The 20375-nt window shown below is 50.6% G+C and overlaps 1 protein-coding gene across 1 annotated transcript in view; it reads left to right on the forward strand.

Moving 5' to 3' along the window:
* MAP2K1 (mitogen-activated protein kinase kinase 1) overlaps positions 1-20375 on the forward strand; it is a 65520-nt gene that overhangs the window by 41237 nt on the left and 3908 nt on the right. Inside the window, exons 4-8 of the mRNA XM_015424071.1 lie at positions 3502-3579; positions 4205-4256; positions 11261-11385; positions 13644-13851; positions 17341-17405. Of these exons, the coding sequence (XP_015279557.1) occupies positions 3502-3579; positions 4205-4256; positions 11261-11385; positions 13644-13851; positions 17341-17405 (528 nt within the window). The remainder of the gene's footprint in view (positions 1-3501; positions 3580-4204; positions 4257-11260; positions 11386-13643; positions 13852-17340; positions 17406-20375) is intronic.

Here is a 20375-nt window from a genome sequence, read left to right on the forward strand (position 1 = left end):
ACCATTTCTTGTGGCTTGGAGCTCATTCAGTCAGAGCTGACAAAGCGGATCGTGGTCCACGGAAGCCACAAGAAATCTGCTGGCCTTGAAGGCACCACACAACTACTCCTTTCCTAGTTTCGTCACGCCAGTGGTGGTCCTCGACTTCCTCTCCGGTGGGTAGTCTCTCAAGCTGGACTTCCGCTGTGCAAGACCCTCAGGTCGCATTACCTCAGACATCCCTCAGGAGCGACAGAGACAAAGTTTGGGTATTTTGCCATTCGTTTCTACGTAGAATCATAGAGTTGGAAGAGACCTCCAGGGTCATCTAGTCCAACCCCCCTGCACAATGCAGGAAATTCACAAATTACCTCCCCCTCCATACCCCCAGTGACCGCTGTTCCACGCCCAGAAGATGACAAAAAACCTCCAGGATCCCCGGCTAAACTGGCCTGGAGAAAAATTGCTTCCTGACCCCAAAGTGGCGAACAGCATTTCCCTGGGAATGTCAGAAAGGGCCACAAGAACTAAGCACTGAGGCAGTTCCATTGGTTCATGAGGGCTGTTCCGCTGCCCAAGGCCCAGGGGTTGATTGGAGCCGGAGCGCACAGGAGCGGCGCTCTGGGAGTGAGGAGCCCAGGGGGCGGGCACATGACCAAGCCCCGCCCCCTGCTTTCAGCAGCCCACCTAAGGTGCCGGCTTGCCCGTGCCCCCACAGCCGCGGGGCGCACGGGCAAGCCATGGAAGGGGAGGGGTTTAAACTGCCTCCCCTTCCATCTAGGGTGTCAGCTCACCCACGCGCCCCGCAGCCATGGGACGCGTGGGTGAGCCATGGAAGGGCCGGGGGTTTAAACCCCCTTCCCTTCCATCTGGTGCCAGGGGGTGTGGCATATGGAAATAAGTTATGCTAATGAGTCATGTTAACAAGCTCCTGCACCTCTTTTTCTACGAAATGACCCCTGCCGAGGCCAACCAGCTGGTGTCTGCAGCTTTAACGAGGGACAGAGAGTCTTTGGCGTGTTATTTGGGCTCGGGGGCTCTCAGCCTGTGGTTTCGTGACAGGCGGCAGATCTCTCTGCGGTGGAAAAAGTGAGATTCTTCCTTCCGTTTGTGAAATCGAAACGTTTCACTCTTGGTCTTTGCGAGGTGGCTTTGATTGAAAGCCCGCTCCTTGCCTTAATGGCTGCTTTTCGCTAAAAAGATACGGGGGCTGATGCCGTTCCTCCTCCCCCAAAGCTCTTAGCAACAGTGGCATATATTTAACTCCGTAAGGGGGTGTTTTGTGTTCCCTCACACATGAGATAGTGTCCTGATAAGCCCCAGGCAGGCTTACTTTGTGGCTGAATTCTAAGGCCTGACGGCTCTCCGGACTGCCTCAACTCCTATTACTTTGACACGTGTGCTTTCTTACGATCCCCGTCACGTGTGCACGCGCAACAGGAGCTGGAAACGTGGCATCTGGTGCATCGTTGGTTGCTGTAAGCGGCTGGTGCTAAGGACCATGAGACTGCACCCCTGGGGCAGTACACATCTCCTCCCTCACCAACTGGTGGAGACCAAAATCCGGGTTCTTGTTTGCTGCTGTATAGGAGCTGAAAGTGTGGATTGTGCCCAGGAGGGGTTTGGGGGTTTTTTTGGCCTTCTGGTACCACTGGCACTTGGTGTGGGGTCACCCCATGAAATTAATCAGCAATAGATTCTGGTCAGGCAAAACTCAGTGAATGACATAGCTAATTGGGGAAACTGAAACCAGAATTTAATGCAAGCGTATTTTAAGAATCAGATATCAAAGGCATTGCCCAAATGGCAAGGCTGTGGCTCAGGGGCAGAGCATCTGCTTGGCATGCAGAAGGTCCCAGGTTCGAACCCCCGCATCTCCAGTTAGAGGGATCAAGTGGTAGGCGATGTAAAAGACTTCTGCCTGAGACCCTGGAGCGTCACCGCCAGTCAATACTCCCTCTAAGCTGTGGAGTCTTGTGAGCAAAAATTCCACGGTGTGAGCGACTGGCAATAAAGTTGTGAACGAGCAGTTTGGCTACTGCATACATCAGTTTGCTTTGGAGCCCTCTTTCCTCAGCTAAGACAAAAATGTGTGAGCCGGAGGCTAAAAAACTGTGAGCTAGCTCACACTAACTCAGCTTAGAGGGAACACTGCCGCCAGCGTAACCTTGATGGACTGAGAGTCTGATTCGGGATAAGGCAGTTTATGTGTTGGAGAATGGATGTGGCTCAGTGGTAGAGCATCTGCTTGGCACGCAGAAGGTCTGAAGTCCACTTCCCAACATCTCCAGGTAAAGGGATCAGGTAGTTACTGGTGTGGAAGACCCTTCCCCAGGGGTCATTTCATAGAAAAAGAGGTGCAGGAGCTCATTAGCATAACTTATTAGCATACGCCACACCCCCTGGCATCACCGGAAGTGTGTCAGAAGGCAACACCCACTGCTCAGGCTCCACTAGACTGTTTTGGATTGCTAGCTATTGGGGGGGAGTGTAGATCTGTCCTCAAAGAGGAGGGAGAGCTTGTACCTGAATAAAATTTGGTGCCACTGGACTGTTTTGGACTGGGGGGCCGAGGGGGGGGGGCTCTGCAACTTACCTGGCTGCTTCTTGCTCTGCTGGGAGCAGGGGGTGGGGCTTGTTGCATGTGCCCGCTCCCTGGGCTCTTTACTGCCGGAGCTCCGCTCCTGTGCAGGAAATGACCCCTGGCCTTCCCTAAGACCTTGGAGAGCGGCTGCTAATCAGATACCATTTTAATAGAGCAAGGGTCTGACTCTATATGAGACAGCTTCATGTGTTCATGGTGAGCTGATCGCCTTCTCTTGTAGGTAATTTTATTTATTGATTTCACATTACCCTTTTTAACCCGTTTTGAAGCCGTTTTTGATCCGTCATGGAGTAAACCGGTATAGGACTGCCATTTCACACATGGCTTTCCCCTTACAGTAAAGAGCTGGATCTGAAGCGGTTTGCCATTTCAGACTGCACCGCTTTCCCCCCGCCATTTTTCGCCCTTGTGGGCGATCTCCGGTGGGTTTTTTTTTAACATTCACTTTAGAGCGCTATAACGCTATAGCACTATAACAAAACACTCCAGGCATTCCAATGGGGTTGATATAATGCCGTTGCGTTATAGCGCTATAACGCTCTAAAGCCGTTTGGGAACCGTTCCTCTTCCAGATTATATCATCTGTCTGAAATTCCTCATTGATTTTTATCCCGCCCTTCCAGCCTAGGCTGGCTCAGGGCGGCTTACAACAGGATAAAATTCTCCTGATCCATAAAGCACAATTCAGTACCGGCATTCCCTTCCCCGTGAGACTTTCCATTAATCCGATCTGACCTCTGCCCTTCGCAGATCCTCTTGCCCCTGGGGGCCTGACCGAGTGGTTCCTTCTCCGATCAGTTTTCAAGGCTCTTTTCTCACACCGCCCAGTACGTTTGGAACGTCGTTGACACTTTTAGGGAGAAAGAATGATTAACGCTCTGAATGTTTAAACGTTTCTTCCGTTTCTTCCGTGTCAGGATGGCGGCTCCTTGGATCAGGTCCTGAAAAAAGCTGGCAGAATCCCGGAACAGATCCTGGGCAAAGTTAGCATCGCTGTAAGTATGTTGTTTTGGCGTTTGGGAAGCGGAATCCAAACGCAGCTGGTGATGGCAGGTCTAAATCCAGAAGGCAGGCAGATGGTGGGGTTTTTTTTTCCTTCTTAAAGCATGCAGAATGTGATGGGCCTATCTGAGTAGATTTTATATGCATTGTTCTTCCCCCCCTTTTAAAAAGATACTGTTTAGTGTGGCCCAGTTTATATAGGAAGCACAGCCTGTGAATGACCCCGATTTGGCTAGAAGCCTCTGTGTGACTGCAAGGTTGGCGCTGCTGTTACGGCTCGGTTACAGCTCGACCTGACAGTGGCATTCGACACGGTCGACCATGAGGCTCTTTAGCATGGAGAAATGACGGCCGAGGGGTGATATGATTGAGATTTATAAGGTTATGCATGGGATAGAGCAGGCGTAGAAAGAAGAACTTTTCTCCCTTTCTCACAATACAATAACTCGGGCACTCCATGAAATTGCTGATTGGTCCATCAGTTCGGCCTCTGATTTGTGTCCCAGAGCAGGTTTTGCTCTGATTAAGGAGACAGGCTTGTAACTTTAAATGTGCAATCTATGATTTTCATTTCTGCTGATTTTTTTAAAAAATAATAAGCTTTGCTTTGGATTGCAGGTAATAAAAGGTCTCACGTACCTGAGAGAGAAACATAAGATAATGCATAGAGGTAAGAAAGTTTTGGTTTCCATTAATTGAGTGTATTAGAATTGGTAGTGGTCATCTGCAATGCTCCCTCTAAGCTGTGGAGTCCTGTGAGCAAAAATTCTGCTTTGTGAGCTACTGGCATTAAAGTTGTGAGCGAGCGATCTGGCTACTGCATAAATTAGCTTGCTCTGGAGTCCTCCCTTCCTGAGCTAAGATAAAAATGTGTGAGCCGGAGGCTAAAAAACTGTGAGCTAGCTCACACTAACTCAGCTTGGAGGGATCACTGGTCATCTGTATATTGTATATAGACATTAGCGTGGTTAATGGTACTCACATTTTTGTCCTGTGGAGATAGATCAAGATGGGTCGCTCAGCAGGGCTCTTTTTGAAACTCTCGATCTGGGGCAAGGGATGCTCTGTCTTCTTGGTGCTTGGGGGGGGGGGGGCAACAGTGGGAGGGGGCTCCTAGTGTCCTGGCCCCACTGCTGGACCTCCTGATGGCCCCTGGTATTTTTGGCCCCTGTGTGACTCAGAGTGTTGAACTGGATGGGCCACTGGCCTGATCCAACATTGGCTTCTCTTATGTTCTTAAACTCGTTTGGCTCCCCCCTCCCCAAGCCAGCTCACCACCATGAGCCGCTGGCCCTCCGCAGTCAGATAACGGCGAGGCAGGCGCTTGTCTCGGCACGACGTCTTCCCAGCTCCCTTGGAGCAAAGTCCTCCGCGGCGCTCGCCCACCCCGAAGAGCTGTTTTAAAGAGTTGATCGTCTAAGGGAGGGTTAGCATTTCCCCGCTTCCTCCTGTCGGCCATTATCGGGTGTTTGGGCAGAGGAAATCAATAAAAACCAGGGGCGGGGAAGCGAGCGAGCGAGAGCCAACGAACAGGGGACCAGACGGCTTGTCTAGGAAAGAGCTTGGAGAGTCGGTCGGCTTGCTGGAAGCGGGTTATTAATGGACGCTCTCCGCGCGGCCAGTCTTAGAACTTTAAGCCTTCCTTCCCCTGGAGATTTGCCTTCAGTGCTCGTGTTTCTGGGGCGACGTGCCGCCTTGCTACAAACACTCCAAACGCCCGCAACGCGATCACTCCCCAGTTGCAGGGCTTCTCTTCCTTCCGGCTGTCCTCGAGCCGAGCGCTGCCTAAAATTCAAAACGCCATATGAGCGCTACAGTGAATGACAATCGGCCTTTCCCCTGGCACTTGTGGAAACCACTCAGGTTCTGGCTTCCGCTGGGAAGACGAGGGATATCTGCCAGGCTTTCTGCTACCGCTCGGCTGCTCGTGTCCCTGAGGAGTTGTTCAGCAGTTCCCCAGAAACGGATGATTTAGGGACGGGATTCCCAGCTTTTGCAGCTGCTTGAGGCTAACGGAAGGGTGCAACTTGATGGCAGGAGTTCCTCCAGCTGCTCGCCGAGTGTCCCAGGAGGGGATTTTCGCCCAAAGTTGCCTCTGAGAGAGAGGTGACGGAGAGGTGGGCTTCCTGGCCCTTGCGTGCATAAATAAGTCCCGTTGCAAGAATGGGTTAGTGCCAGGCTCCCTAGTCAGGTCACACCACACAGGGCTTCAGAAGAAGATAACCGTTTATTAGTGGTTCCAGTACTAAAGAACACGTGTACAGTTTGTGTCAGGAATGGCCTTCAGTATAAGGGCCTCTGACTTATAGTGAAGTCAAACATCCCCCCCCCCATGAGCTTAAGCCAATGGATATAGTTCGCGCGCGCAGCAAAGCAAGCGGGCAGAGCAATCAAGCCGTTAAGTTTCCCAGCCGTGGAGGGAACATCTGCAAGGTCAAGCGTAAGATAGCACACAGTGGCAGGGCAGGGGAGAGCTGAGAACGAGAAGGAGGATACCCCTCCATATTCCAGATCTATGACAGGGCTACCTGACAGTCAGTTCTGCTTGCTGGCATCTGGCTAACGAACTGCACAGCCTTTGAGGCTACGCTGGCTCGCTCTACAGCTGCAGAACACCAAGGGGTGGGGTGCTAATATTTCATGCAAAGAAGGCTACCGATGCCATGTGGCCATTGTAACATGAGGCAAAGGGGGGGGGGGGGAGCGCCGCTCACCTCTTCCTGGAACCTCCGGGGATGGTCTACACTTGATGTGTACCAGATGGAAATGCTTGGCAAACCTGTCCATGTCTTGACAGTAGTATGTACAGAAAGGATCTAAGGGTCTAAAGTGGACCATTGATATGCACACAGTGTGATTGATTTGGTATAATGGGACAGTTATAGCATACCGGCAGTGCTGACACGTTACGTTATCTTGTGGGCATTGCATTTAATGAGTTTATGGTGCCTTGGAGATCTCAGAAGCAGGGTCGGCCCTGGTTAGCACTTGGATTGGAGACGTCCAAGGAATACCAGGGTCGTGGCCCAGAGGCGGGCAATCGCCAATCACCTCTGAATGTTTCTTGCCTTGAAAACCCTTCAGGGTCTTCATCAGTTGATCTGTGTGCATATATATGTATATACATAACAGTCTTTATGAATTCATTCAGGTAAATAGCCATGTTGGTCTGAAGGGGCAGAGCAAAGTTTGAGTCCAGCCGGGCACTTTCGAGACCAACGAAGTTTAATTCTGGATATCCGCTTTCGTGTGCGTGCCCACTTCTTCAGGTTCTCTCACGAGCAGTCCTCGAAAGATCTCTCTCAGCCCCACTTACCTCACAGGGTGTCTGTTGTGGGGAGGGGAAGGGAAAGGAGTTTGTAAGCCGCTCTGAGACACCTTCGGGTAGCGAAATACAGGGTATAAATCCAATCTCCTCCTCCTCCTCTTCTTCACCAGTTTGGTGTACTGGTTAAGTGCTCGGACTCTAATCTGGGAGAACCGGGTTTGATTCCCCACTCCTCCTCCACTTGCACCTGGCTGGATGGCCTTGGGCAAGCCATAGTTGTGACAAGAGCTGTTCTTGAAAAAAGAGCAGTTTCTGTCAAGAGCTCTCTCAACCTCACCTACCTCACAGGGTGCCTGTTGTGCGGAGGGGAAGAGAAAGGAGTTTGTAAGCCGCTCTGAGACACCTTTGGGGAGTGAAGGGCCATGGGGTATAAATCCAATCTCCTCCTCCTCATCCTCCTTTCCAGAGTCCCCTATCACATCAGGCTCACAAAGAGGATTCTAGACAGTGGAAGGAGGTGTGAGCCTTCCCCTTCCCACCTCCGCCACCCGAAGAAAACTCTGAACGAAGAAGAAATTGGATTTATACCCTGCCCTTCACTACTCAAAGGAGTCTCAGAGCAGCTCACGATCTTCCTTTCCCTTCCCCTCCCCACAACAGGCACCCTGTGAGGCAGGTGGGGCTGAGAGAGCTCTTTCAAGGACTGCCCTTGAGAGAACAGCTCTGAGAGAACTTGTGACTGGCCCAAGGTCACGCCAGCAGCCGCAAGTGGAGGCGTGGGGAGACTCAAACCCGGTTCTTCCCTGGGGCATCTCCCAGATTAGAGTCTGCGCTCCTAACCACGACACCAAACTGGCTCTCCTGTGTGTGGCAGTTTCTCCTAGGTTCCTTGACCTCTGCCCCACATTGTGTGAGCCTTTTCCCCCGTGTTCAGCGGCTGGTTACCTAATAAGTCTGAGCGCATCGCTAATGGCTGCAGAAGAGCTCCGTTCCGCCGCATGGCATCCTACACCACCAGCACTAAAGCCGGAAAGAATGGCTCCTGGCGCTTGAGCATTCACAAAGAGTCAGTTTCCAGTTGCCTAGTTACCGGTGGCCTTCGTTTAAGAAAGCAGCACTGCTGTACATAGAAGAAGAAGAGATTGGATTTATACCCCACCCTTCACTACCCGAAGGAGTCTCAGAGCGGCTTACAAACTCCTTTCCCTTCCCCTCCCCACAACAGACACCCTGTGAGCAATGTTCCCTCTAAGCTGTGGAGTCTTGTGAGCAAAAATTCTATTTTGTGAGCTACTAGCATTAAAGTTGTAAGCGAGCAATTCAGCTGTTTAGTTTGCTCTGGAGCCCTCCTTCCTGAGCAGAAACAAAAATGTGTGAGCCGGAGGCTCAAAAACTGTGAGCTGGCTCACACTAACTCAGCTTAGAGGGAACACTGCCTGTGAGGCAGGTGGGGCTGAGAGAGCTCTTCACAGAAACTGCTCTTTTTCAAGAACAGCTCTTATCAGAACTACGGCTTACCCAAGGTCATCCAGCCAGGTGCAAGTGAAGGAGGAGTGGGGAATCAAACCCTGTTCTCCCAGATTAAGGTCCGCGCACTTCACCACTACACCAAACTGGTACATATTCATGCATCGTGGCTTGTCAGACAGCCGTGTTTTCTCCACTGATTCTTTGCAGTGACAAAAAATAAAATGAACTGAAAGACCCTTCATCGGACACCTTCTGTTCACCTAGCAACGCTGAACAATTCCAGAGAACACAGGAAGAGCCAGTTTGGTGTAGGGGTTAGGAGCGCGGACTCTAATCTGGGAGAACCGGGTTTGATTCCCCACTCCTCCACATGCAGCTGCTGGTGTGACCTTGGGTCAGTCACGTTCTCTCAGAGCTGTTCCTGTTAGAGCTCTCTCAGCCCCACCTACCTCACAGGGTGTCTGTTGTGGGGAGGGGAAGGGAAAGGAGATGGTAAGCCGCTCTGAGACTCCTTTGGGTAATAAAAGGTAGGGTATAAATCCAATCTCCTCCTCCTCCACCACCTCGTCTTCTTCTCCTTCATCAGAAGTTTGGTCTCAAGGTTAGGATTGTCTCGTCTGAGTAGGAGCAGATCTCCCGGGTCTCAGGCAGAGGTCTTTAACATCACCTGCTACTTATTCCTTTTAGCTGGAGATGCCGGGGATTGAACCTGGGACCTTCTGCATGCCAAGCAGAGGCTCTTCCACTAAGCCGTGAACCCTCCCTAAAAGAAGCTGCATTATCCTGATCAGCCTCAGTCTTGTCTACTCTGACTGGCAGAGGCTCTCCAAGGTCTCAGGCAGAGGTTTTTCACATCATCTACTTCCTGATCCTTTTTAACTGGAGATTCCGGGGACTGGACCTGTGGCCCTCTGAATGCCAAGTGAGAGCTCTTCCACTGGGCCAGGGGGTCCAGTTGGATCCAGCAGCAGCCATTTCCAAACCCTGATGGCCCGCAGAGGCTATTGATTGTTGGGTGTCAAGAATCATAGCGTTGGAAGGGACCTCCAGGGTTATCTAGTCCACCCCCGTGCACAATGCAGGAAATTCACAAATGCCTCCCCCCAAACACCCCCAGTGACCCCTGATCCATGTCCAGAAGATGGCAAAAAAATCCCTCCAGGATCCCCGGCCCAACTGGCCTGGAGAAAAACTGCTTCCTGACCCCAAAGTGGCCACGAGAACGAAGCACGGAGGCAACCCTTCCTGCCCTCCCTTCTTGTGATCTGTCTAAGTTCACAGACAATCTAGTTCAATTGATCGTCTCACGCAAAAGCCATCTCTTCTTTAAGGGACAAATCTGTCTCTCTGACTCTGTCAGGCCTTTATCGACTTCTGTCTGTTTGCACCAGTTCCAGTAAACGGTACTAATCTATCGATGGAACAGTGGGACTGGAATGTGCCTAAAGCAGCTCTGTTGGATCTAGACGTGCCAGTGTTTCCCTTTAATTCCCATGCTTCCAGTTGAGAAGAATTTGGGGGGAGATCTGTGAGCGGCACTGTGGTATAAAGGGCTAGCATGTTTGGACAGGGGTTACTCCATCAGACCAAGTGTGGACCACCCGTGCCTATTCAAGGAGACTAAGCCCTGCTTTGTACTAAGCAGGGAGACACAACTTTTGCCCTGCTTTGTACTAGGGCCAGGGCTTTCTCGTTTGTAGCTCTGTCCTATTGGTACGAGCTTCCTGCCAAGATGAGGGCCCTGCGGGACCTTTCACAGTTCCGCAGGGCCGTGAAAACAGAGCTCTTTAGGCAGGCGTTCCGCTAGGAGCGGCGTCTTACCAGCAGCGCCGTGTGAACGCCGACTCAGCATGACCTAGCGCGGTGGCACCGCTGAGAGTGTCCTTAAACTGCGCTTTATTTCTATCGCTATCAAAATTATGTTTTTAATTGATTTGTCTTTGTTTTAAATGATTGATTGCATTTTATCATTTTTCCCCAAAAAACAATTTATTAGGATATAATAAAAGTCAAACTCAAAAATTATATTGTTGTGCATCCTTTTTCTCCTTTCTCCCACCCCTTATCGGCTTCCCACAGTGTTCCAACCTCCAGCCCAATTCTTAAAGTTTCTTCCCACCTCTCTGTTTTGCTATATATCTACCGGTAACTTATCTTTTCACTGTTGTTTTTAATATATTTATCTACTAACTTTCAATAGTTATCAAAGCAGAATAAATTGTTCTTTAAGTCCCAATATTTCTCTAAATATTCTTTAAAGTCTTTCCAATCTGCAAAAAATTCTTCAGCCTCCAAGTTTTTAAGTTTTTTTGTCATTTTGTCCATTTCAACCATAAAAAGCAATTTCTTTATCCATTCCTCAATTTCAGGGACCTTCTCTTGTTTCCAACATTGAGCACAAGTCATTCTGGCAGTTGTGATCATATACCACATCAATGTTCTTTTTGCCATATTGACTTCTTCCATTTTGAGTCTCAAAAGCAATATTTCCAGCTCTTACATTTTATCATTTGTAAACTGTATATTGTTTATCAGTTTTGTGGAAGCCGCCCTGAGCCCGCCTCGGCGGGGAGGGCGGGGTAAAAGTTAAAGTAATCAATAAATAAATAGAATGCAAGCTGCTTAAAGCCCGTAAATGCTGAGGGCACAACGCCGTTGTTTGCAAATACTGATGTCACGGAGACTTAAGAACCCTTCCATCTCTTCTGTATGTGAAATTATGTGTTATGCTAATAAAGGTTATTGGAATTGGAAATGATGCGAAATCACTAGTTTGTTCTGCAGGACTACCCAAAGAAAAGGATGCACTGAGAAGCAAAAGGGAAACCTGGTGTGTGCGCGTGCCTGTTTAATTTTGTGACTGGCTCCCCCCCTCCAATTTTCATTCCTAACGATGCCCATCTCTTTATATCTCATCCGCTCTCTTTTCCCCTTAGATGTTAAGCCTTCCAACATTTTGGTAAACTCCAGAGGGGAGATCAAGCTTTGCGATTTCGGCGTCAGCGGGCAACTGATCGATTCCATGGCCAACTCCTTCGTGGGCACCCGGTCGTACATGTCTGTAAGTGTGTGTGTGTGTGTGTGTGTGTGTGTGTGTGTGTGTGTGTGTAAAAGCTTTGTGTTTGTACTGTGACGGTCCAGCTTGGACCACGTTGCAAAGCACCTTCTGCAGGGAGCCCCTCTGTGGAGGAAGCCGCAAACCATCGTATTGACCTTTCATGTTTGACAAGTGTGTTCCTGTGCCACAACGAGCATGCACGATGCCACTTAGGCGCAGGCTTTATGTATTTATGGAGAGCGTTTATTCGCCACCTTTCTCCAATAAAAACAACAGTCACAAAACCCCACTAAAAAGTCACACTTTTAAAAGTTCAGGTGGGACTGCCCATAAGTAAAAACTAAATCAATCAAGTGCGGTCCTAAATAGAGCTGACTTCAGCTGTGTCACGGTAGAGCCAGGGAGTCAGGCTGGGAGGGTGGGTCACAAGACACGTCCGAGGGTCAGCCGGGAGAGCAGTCAGCAGAGCGTTAAACAAGTCTCAAAACGCCAGACACAGCCGTAGTCAAACGTTACCAGAGGTCAGAGTACAGGGAGCAAAGCCGAGGGCGTGGTCAGATTCAAAGCTGGGAGTCAGGAGCCAGAGCAGAAGTCCAAAAACACAAGCCGAGTCCAAAAAGCCACAGAATCAAACAGGAATCAAGGTGCAGAGCTTCTGGTTCCACGAACAAGGTTGCCAGCACAAAGTGCTCATGGCCAGAGGCCCTACTAAATAGTGCTCTGGCTCATTAACCCATTAGCCCCTTTGTGCGAGGTCCTGGCTGCTGTTAAAACTCAGGGCTCAAGGATCTCCGCCCTCTTGAACGTGCTTCTTTTCATGGGCTAGCCAGATCCTGACGTCTCCTATCCCTAAGCCGGCTTACAGGTGGGGGAGATGCAGGTGATGAGCTGCTTATGGCCTGCTCAATCCCACGTGGCTCAGATTGCTGTGTATCCTCCTCCGTACTTACAGTAGGTGCAGATCCTGATGCTTCTCCAGCTCTTAAAGGCACGGAATCCTCTCCTCTTAGGCTGTCAGGAGCTGGCTCTGGGGCTGAGTCAAGGGCAGGCATGACAAGCTGCCTCCCGAAGCAGCCCCACCTGCCTGGGGAGGTTATTCCATGATTGTGGGGCTGCCACTGAAAAGGCCCTCTCTCGTGTGCCCCTCAAACAAGCTTCTTTGATTGGCGGGACAGCTGTGTGGGCCTCTCCCTGCTGTCTTCCTTCCCAGGCAGGCTGCTTGTGTAAGGTGCAAAGCTCTTCAGCCCTTAGAACGTTTTGTCAGTCTGTCAGGGGCTACTTGCCATGGTGGCTGAGGGGAACTTCTGCATTCAGAGACACTAAGCCTCTGAATCCCAGAGCCAGGATGCAACCTTGGGGAAGGCCTCGGCCTCTCTGCCCTGTTGCTGGCCCTCCAGAGGAACGGGTTGGCCGCTGGGTGAGACAGGATGCTGGACTAGGTGGACCCTCACTGGTCTGATCCAGCAGGGCTCTTCTGATGTTCTTCTCAAGGGAAGGCCTCAGCCTCCATGCCCTGTTGTTGGCCCTCCGGAGGAACTGGTTGGCCTCTGTGTGAGATAGTGTGCTGGACTAGGTGGACCCTCACCGGTCTGACCCAGCAGGGCTCTCCTGATGTTCTCATCAGGGGAAGGCCTCAGCCTCTATGCCAGCCTCCAGAGGAACTGTTTGGCTACTGTGTGAGACGGGATGCTGGACTAAATGGACCACTGGTCTGACCCAGCAGGGCTCTTCTGATGTTCCTATGGCAGATACTTGTTGGAATTAAACTTTGCCAGGAATCTGTGCTCTGTGAACGTCATGTGATGGTCAGGGGCTGGGGAGAGAAGAGGTTAAATCAGAACCCTTCTGCTCCCGCCCCCTTGCCTCTGAACCCCCTCTGCCTTTGGCTGTGTGTTTCCAGCTCTGTTTCAGTCGTCGCCAGCAAAGGTAGCAGGTGTCCAAGCTCTATAGAGTCTCCAAATCTCCTGTGGCACCAAAGTTAAACAGATGGCCTGCCTTGGAGCTGATAGATGGGGGGTTCCAGGAATTAAGAATTAAAGTTGGCCCTTTTCTTTAGTGTTTATAGCGTCATTAACAGCTCCACATTCCTGAAGGTTTCCCGGCCTTGCAGTTTCCTAGGCATCAGGCACGGCAAAATAAGAAAGCAGCCTACAGATGAATGCCTTTGTGGGATCAAATTTCCATCGTGGGTCCCTGGCCCAGATCCGTTCGGCCACCTGTTATTTAACATGGCGTTTGCTTTTGTCATTTTGTGCACGCAGCCCGAGAGATTACAAGGGACTCACTATTCAGTACAGTCGGACATCTGGAGCATGGGGCTCTCTCTGGTGGAGATGGCCATCGGCAGGTACCCGATCCCTCCACCGGATTCGAAGGAGCTGGAGCTCATGTTTGGCTGCCCCATTGGGGGCGACTCGCCCGTCTCGGAGACATCACCCAGGCTAAGAACACCGGGCCGGCCAACGAGCGGTAAGGAAATGGGCTGGAAATGGCCGGCCAGGTCAGATATCTTATTGGAGAAATAGGTGGGCTGATGGCAGAGGTAGGCCAACTGTTGTGTTTCCTTGAGCCCCTCGTGGAGAAGTCTGGAGAGCTTCAGGGGCAGCCACGTTGGTCCGCAATACAACAGTTAGACTCGAGAGTCCAGTAGAGACCATTAGAGACCAACACGAGTTTTGGGGTATAAGCTTTCGAGAGTCAAAGTTCTTCAAATACCTGATGAAGGGAGCTTGGACTCTTGAAAGCTTATACCCCAAAAATCTTGTGGGTGGCCCTGACCTGAAAAGCCCAGGCCAAGCCTGATCTTGTCAGATCTTGGAAGCTGTGCAGGGTTGACTCTGGCAAATACTTGGATGGGAGACCTCCTTGGAATACCAGCAGTCGGGAGGTGGGGGCAGGCTTTATTTAGCCACCTCTCTGAATATCCTCCAGTATGGGGTCAGTCACCAGAGGTCGCCATGATTTCCAGGGGCGCGCACACTCACATGCACACGCAGACGAAAAATGAACATAAGAACATAAGAGGCGCCAATGTTGGATCAGGCCAAAGGCCCATCCAGTCCAACACTCTGTGTCACACAGTGGCCAGAAATAATCTTGTGGGTGTACTGGCCCAGTCCTCCCAGGTCATGGCAAAGATGGCAGAGAGAGAGGGTAAGAGTCCAGTCCAAAGTCAGAGGTTCCAGAGACCAGGTTAAACAAAGTCCAGTCCAGGGTCACTGGTTGTCTGGTCCAGTTCAAGGTTGCAGAGGTCCAGTAACAGCAAGGTTGGTGGCTCAGTAGCAAAGTGTACTTGTTGCATCCCCAAACTGCTGTTTCTTCCGGCTGACTTTATAGCCAAGTCTTAACATGCTACACTTCCAACCAATTCCTTGGCAGCCATCCTGAAACTACTCATCCATCTTGTCAGTTGACAGCTAATGATGGGCCATGAGTCTTGCACTCCTCCTTTCCTGCAACTCAGCTCGCCTCTGACAATGTCGGCGCAGCAAGGGTGTGGGTGCGCTAGGTGGGCTGGGAGTGGCTTCCGAAGCCTTGTTTATTGCTTCAGAGCTACCAGGCCTTGGCTCAGTTTCAGCTGTAGGCTATGACTTCTGCTCAGCCAGTAACCTGACTGCTCTCCTCCTGGCTCAGAGCCAGCTGCAGCCGGTTGTTCAATGACTGGCTGAGGGGCAGCTGCAAGTAGCTCTTTGTCTGCAGAATCTGTGCTGTCACTCAGCACAGACTGACTTACGGCTGTGGGTCTCTAAGGCGCTACTGGACTCGAATCTAGTTCTGGCGAGCTTGAAATCCCATGATTTTTGAGCTTACTTAGGAGCCTTTGATGAGGAACTTTATCAAAAGCTTTCTGGAAGTCAAGGTAAACAATATCTTCTGAAGCCTTGTTTATTGCTTCAGAGCTACCAGGCCTTGGCTCAGTTTCAGCTGTAGGCTATGACTTCTGCTCAGCCAGTAACCTGACTGCTCTCCTCCTGACTCAGAGCCAGCTGCAGCCGGTTGTTCAATGACTGGCTGAGGGCCAGCTGCAGGTAGCTCTTTGTCTGTGGAATCTGTGCTGTCACTCAGCACAGACTGACTTACGGCTGTGGTTCTCTAAGGCGCTACTGGACTCGAATCTAGTTCTGGCGAGCTTGAAATTAAAGGAAAGATATGCTCCCCATCAGTTTGAGAGGACAGCCGTGTTGGTGTGCAGTATAAGAGCTAGATTCGAGTCCAGTTGTCCCTTAAGAGACCCAAAAGATTTTCAGGGGATGAGTTTTCAAGACTCTGATGAATGGGGTGCTGGCTCTCGAAAGTTCATTCCCCGAAAATCCTGTTGGCCTCTAAGGTACTACTAGACACAAATCTAGGTCCGAGAATGGAAAGGGTAGATTGGGAGGAAATTCCGGATTGCAACAAGGACTCATACGGTATGACCCTACCAGCAGCAACGGAGAGGTTTTCAGTTTCACCTCCTTGCTTTCTGTGCACCCGAGATTCTGTTACCTCGACTGAGCATCTTCATTCCGTACTGGTTCTGTATATTTCTTTCCTTGGGGGTACAGTGTCCAGCAACACCCATCCCCCTATGGAAGTCCATTTCTGTGGAGCCCCACGGTACCATCTCGGGTCTGCTTGGGAAATAGTTCTTCTGCCCTGGGGGGGTGGCTCTTTGCAGGAGAGTTGGAGAGGGCCCTTGTCTGTCAGTGGGTCTCCGAAAAAGCTCAGAAGCTTTTTTAAAAGCAGCCATTTGTATGTCCAGAAAGAACAACTTGGGGAGGAATTCGGTGCTGCTCGTGCTCTCATGAGGCCCCTTGCCCAAGAGGGCAAGAGCGACTGGCGTTTCCCCTTAAGAGCAGCAAAGGCCAAATTTGTATCCTTCTGCCAAAGGGATTCTTTCCAGCTGGTGGGGGGGGGAACCTCTTTCCCAACCTCTTTTCTGATTTCCCTCCAGTGTTCCCTGTAACCTGAGTCAGTGTGAGCTAGCTCGGTTTTTTAGCCTCTGGCTCACACATGTTTTTCTTGACTACGAAGGGTGGCTCCAGAGCACACTAATTTGGTGTAGTGGCTAAGTGCGCGGACTCTAATCTGGGAGAAACCGGTTTGATTCCCCCACTCCTCCACTTGCGCCTGGCTGGATGACCTTGGGCAAGCCATAGTTCTGATAAGAGCTGTTCTTGAAAAAGAGCCGTTTCTGTCAGAGTTCTCTCGGCCCCACCTACCTCACAGGGTGTCTGTTGTGGGGAGGGGAAGGGAAAGGTGTTTGTAAGCCACTCTGAGACTCCTTTGGGTAGTGAAGGGCAGGGTATAAATCCAATCTTTTCTCAGAGCCAGTTTGGTGTAGTGGTTAAGCGCACGGACTCTAATCTGGGAGAACCGGGTTTGATTCCCCACTTCTCCACTTGCACCTGGCTGGATGACCGTGGGCAAGCTGTAGCTCTGATAAGAGCTGTCCTTGAAAAAGAGCCGTTTCTGTCAAGAGCTCTCTCAGCCCCACCTTCCTCACAAGGGTGTCTGTTGTGGGGAGGGGAAGGGAAAGGAGTTTGTAAGCCGCTCTGGGACTCCCTTGGGTAGTGAAGGGCAGGGTATGAATCCAATCTCCTCCTCTTCTTCTAATTTATGCAGTAGCCAAATGGCTCGCTCAGAACTTTAACGCCAGTCGCTCACAAAGTAGAATTTTTGCTCACAAGTCTCGACCGCTTAGAGGCAGCCTCGTTTCCCTCGCTGCTCACCTGGGCAGCAGTGTTATCTGGCCACTGCCGTAGGGCCAGGAAGCGGTTCAAGTTTTGTTTTTTTAAAAGCAGTAATTATTTTTAAAAGCTCCAAGGTGGTTTCATAAGCAGTTTTAACCAAATAACAGCTGGGCTTCATAAGGATATATAAATACCTGCCTTAAGAGGGGGGGCAACGATAAAGCTTACTGAAAAGCTACAAATGGAACTGAGCCTCCTTGCTGACGTCCGCCCTGTGTCTTTCCAGCCTACGGCTCTGACACCCGGCCGCCGATGGCCATCTTCGAACTCCTCGACTACATTGTCAACGAGGTAAGCTGACCAGAGTGCTTCCGCGTCGCGTCTCCTGCCTCTTGGGAAGCGGACTTTTTATACGTGCCCGTTGATTGGAAGGAGGTTCATTCTTTTCCTAGCCTCCGAAGCAGGATCTTTTCCTGAATCTCAGGTGCAAATTAGCCCCAGTTGCCGCCCAGTGTAGAATGAAGCTGCGTCTGCAGCCAAGCCTCGCTTCAAAAAGGGTGTGGGCGAAATCGAGAGAGGGTGCAGAAGAGAGCGAGGAGGATGATCAGGGGTCTGGAGACCGAGCCCTACGAGGAAAGGCTGAGGGCCTTGGGGGTGTTTAGTTTGGAGAAGAGGAGATGGGGGGGGGGGGACACGATTGCTCTCTCTTTAAATATTTGAAAGGCTGTTCCAGTCGGTAGAAGTGGGGGGGGCCCGAAGCAACGGGTTTAAACGACATGCAGAAAGGTATCGGCTGGAGATTAGGAAAAACTTTTTCACCGTCAGGGTGTTCCAAAGGTGGAATCAGCTGCCGAGGGAGGTGGTGAGCTCCCCTTCACCGACAGCTTTTAAGAAGAGGCTGGGCGAATATCTGTCAGGGATGCTCTAGGCTGGTCCTGCATTGGACAGGGGGTTGGACCAGATGGCCTGTATGGCCCCTTTCCAACTCTATGATTCTATGAAAGCCATACTTTAGAATCCATAAGACTCAGACACATACTGTCAGGGAGGAAGTTCCCTACAGGACATTCCAGATAATTCCTTCCAGTCCCAAACACGGCAGCCACGTAGATCTTGACCGATTCCGTCATGCTCGGTTGTGCCCGGGAACCTTCAGGCGTGGCCGTCTCCCACACCAGAAAGCGAGGAAATAGCTCTGCCCTTTTAAAAAAAAATTACTTTTATGTATTTACTTCATTCGTACCTGGCCTTTCCCCCCAATGGGGACCCAAAGTGGCTCACTCTGTTCTCCTCTCTGCCATTCTATCCTCACAACAGCCCTGTGGGGAAGGCCAGGGTGAGAGTGACTGGCCCAAGGTCACCCGGCAGTCTTCCTTGGCACGACTGGGGATTCGAACCCGGGCCCCCCAGATACTAGTCCAGATCCTGAAGAGTTGGCCGTGTTAGTCTGTTGCTCCAAAAATATTTTAAAAGCCCAGTGGCACTTTTAAGACAAGTGTTTGCATCGTAGCGTAAGAACAAATTTAGAGTCCCGTGGCACCTTTAAGACCAACAAAGGTTTATTGAGCTTTCGTGTGCAGGCACACTTCTTCAAATACATTGGAATGGGAAGGGAAGGTTGAAACTTATAGCCAGAGAATGAACAGCAGATTATCCTCTGTATTTTAGTGTATTTCTTTTGCAGAAAGTGGCTCAAGTGGTTAAGACGCTGAACTGCAGGCTGTGGAAGGTCAGTAGTTCGAGACCCGGGTGCCGCAAGACGGAGTGAGCTCCCGTCTGTAGTTCCAGCTCCTGCCAACCTAGCAGTTCGAAAGCAAGACATTGCAAGTAGATAAATAGGGACCACTTCGGTGGGAAGGTAACAGCGTTCCGTGCGCCTTGGTGTTTAGTTACGCCGGCCACATGACCACGGAAAAGTCTTCGGACAGCGCTGGCTCTTCGGCTTTGAAACGGAGATGAGCACCGCAACCCTAGAGTCGGACTCGACTGGCTTTCGAGCAAGGGAACCTTTACCTTTTACTTTTGAAGAACAGTATATTATATAATCCTGAATGTAATGCAAGGGATATTGGGTTGTTTGATGGGAACTTAGGGTCAAGTGCCCTCCGTGCCTGAGGGGAGAGAATGAAGATTTCCAGCCACTTCCCACAATTGGAAAAGACACCTTTAGACATCCATCTGCTAGTTTGGCATATCTATTGCTTTACAATTGTTGACCTTATAACCTTGTTATTTAGTGTCACTTTGCATAACTTGAACATCATCAAGTTAATGTTAATTTGCTGTTCATGCTCCGGCTAGAAGTTTGGACCTTCCCTGCCATTCTAATGTATTTGAAAAAGTGTTGCATGCACACGAGAGCTCCCACCTTGAATAAACCTTTGTGGGTCTTAAAGGTGCCGCTGGACTCTCAATTTATTCTACTGCTTCAAACCAACGCAGCTGACCGCCTGGATCTATCGTAGCATAAGCTTTCGCAGCTCTCTTCATCAGATGCCTCTCCATGCGTCTGACAAAGAGAGCTCTGTGTGTCTCAAAAGCTTATGCCACAATACAGTTTGTTAGTCTTAAAAGTGCTACTGGGCTCTTTACCCCAAGACCGCACACAACCAGTGGGCCGAAAGTCGTCCACCCCTGCTTTAATGGCTAAGAAACGGCTCTTCTAGAACTGTGTGGAATTCTGTTTCCCTGTGCCTCGTTACTTGGGCGCATATTCACAGGTTCACCTTTGATCTTTTAGGCCAGTGGTGGCGAACCTATGGCACGGGTGCCAGAGGTGGCACTCAGAGCCCTCTCTGTGGGCACGCGTGCCATCGCCCCAGCCAGGCCCAGACCATCATTAAAGTGTCGAATTCTCTGCCAAATAATTTTCAGTCAATGAAAGCATTTGGGATTGCTTCCCTTACTTTGTTTGGATCATCTTAAGTTAATGTTATGAGTTGTTTTTCCTAAAGTAAAACCTCAGTATTCAGGTTAAATTTGCCGTGTTGGCACTTTGCGATAAATAAGTGTGTTTTGGGTCGCAGCTTGGGCACTCGGTCTCTAAAAGGTTCGCCTTCACTGTTTTAGGCGCTTCAAGCGATGAGTCACAGTGGCGTTTTTCTCCAACATGCTACGTCTAAGGACGTTAAAATAAAACCGCGTTTCAGACTCCTGCCGCCGACCTGTGGCCTCTTTGCATGGCCAGCACACGTGCCGGAGACCATTGCTATGGCAACGCTACATCTGTGCTTCCCGTTCCGGAACGCACTGGGCGTCGCTTCTCGCCAGCCAGCACTCGGGAGTATCTGCAGCAGCCTCTCCTTCCTAGGGGGGGGGGGG

The sequence above is a fragment of the Gekko japonicus genome, unplaced genomic scaffold, assembly GCF_001447785.1.
Source record: "Gekko japonicus isolate JY-2015 unplaced genomic scaffold, Gekko_japonicus_V1.1 scaffold734, whole genome shotgun sequence".
Taxonomy (NCBI): Eukaryota; Metazoa; Chordata; class Lepidosauria; order Squamata; family Gekkonidae; genus Gekko; species Gekko japonicus.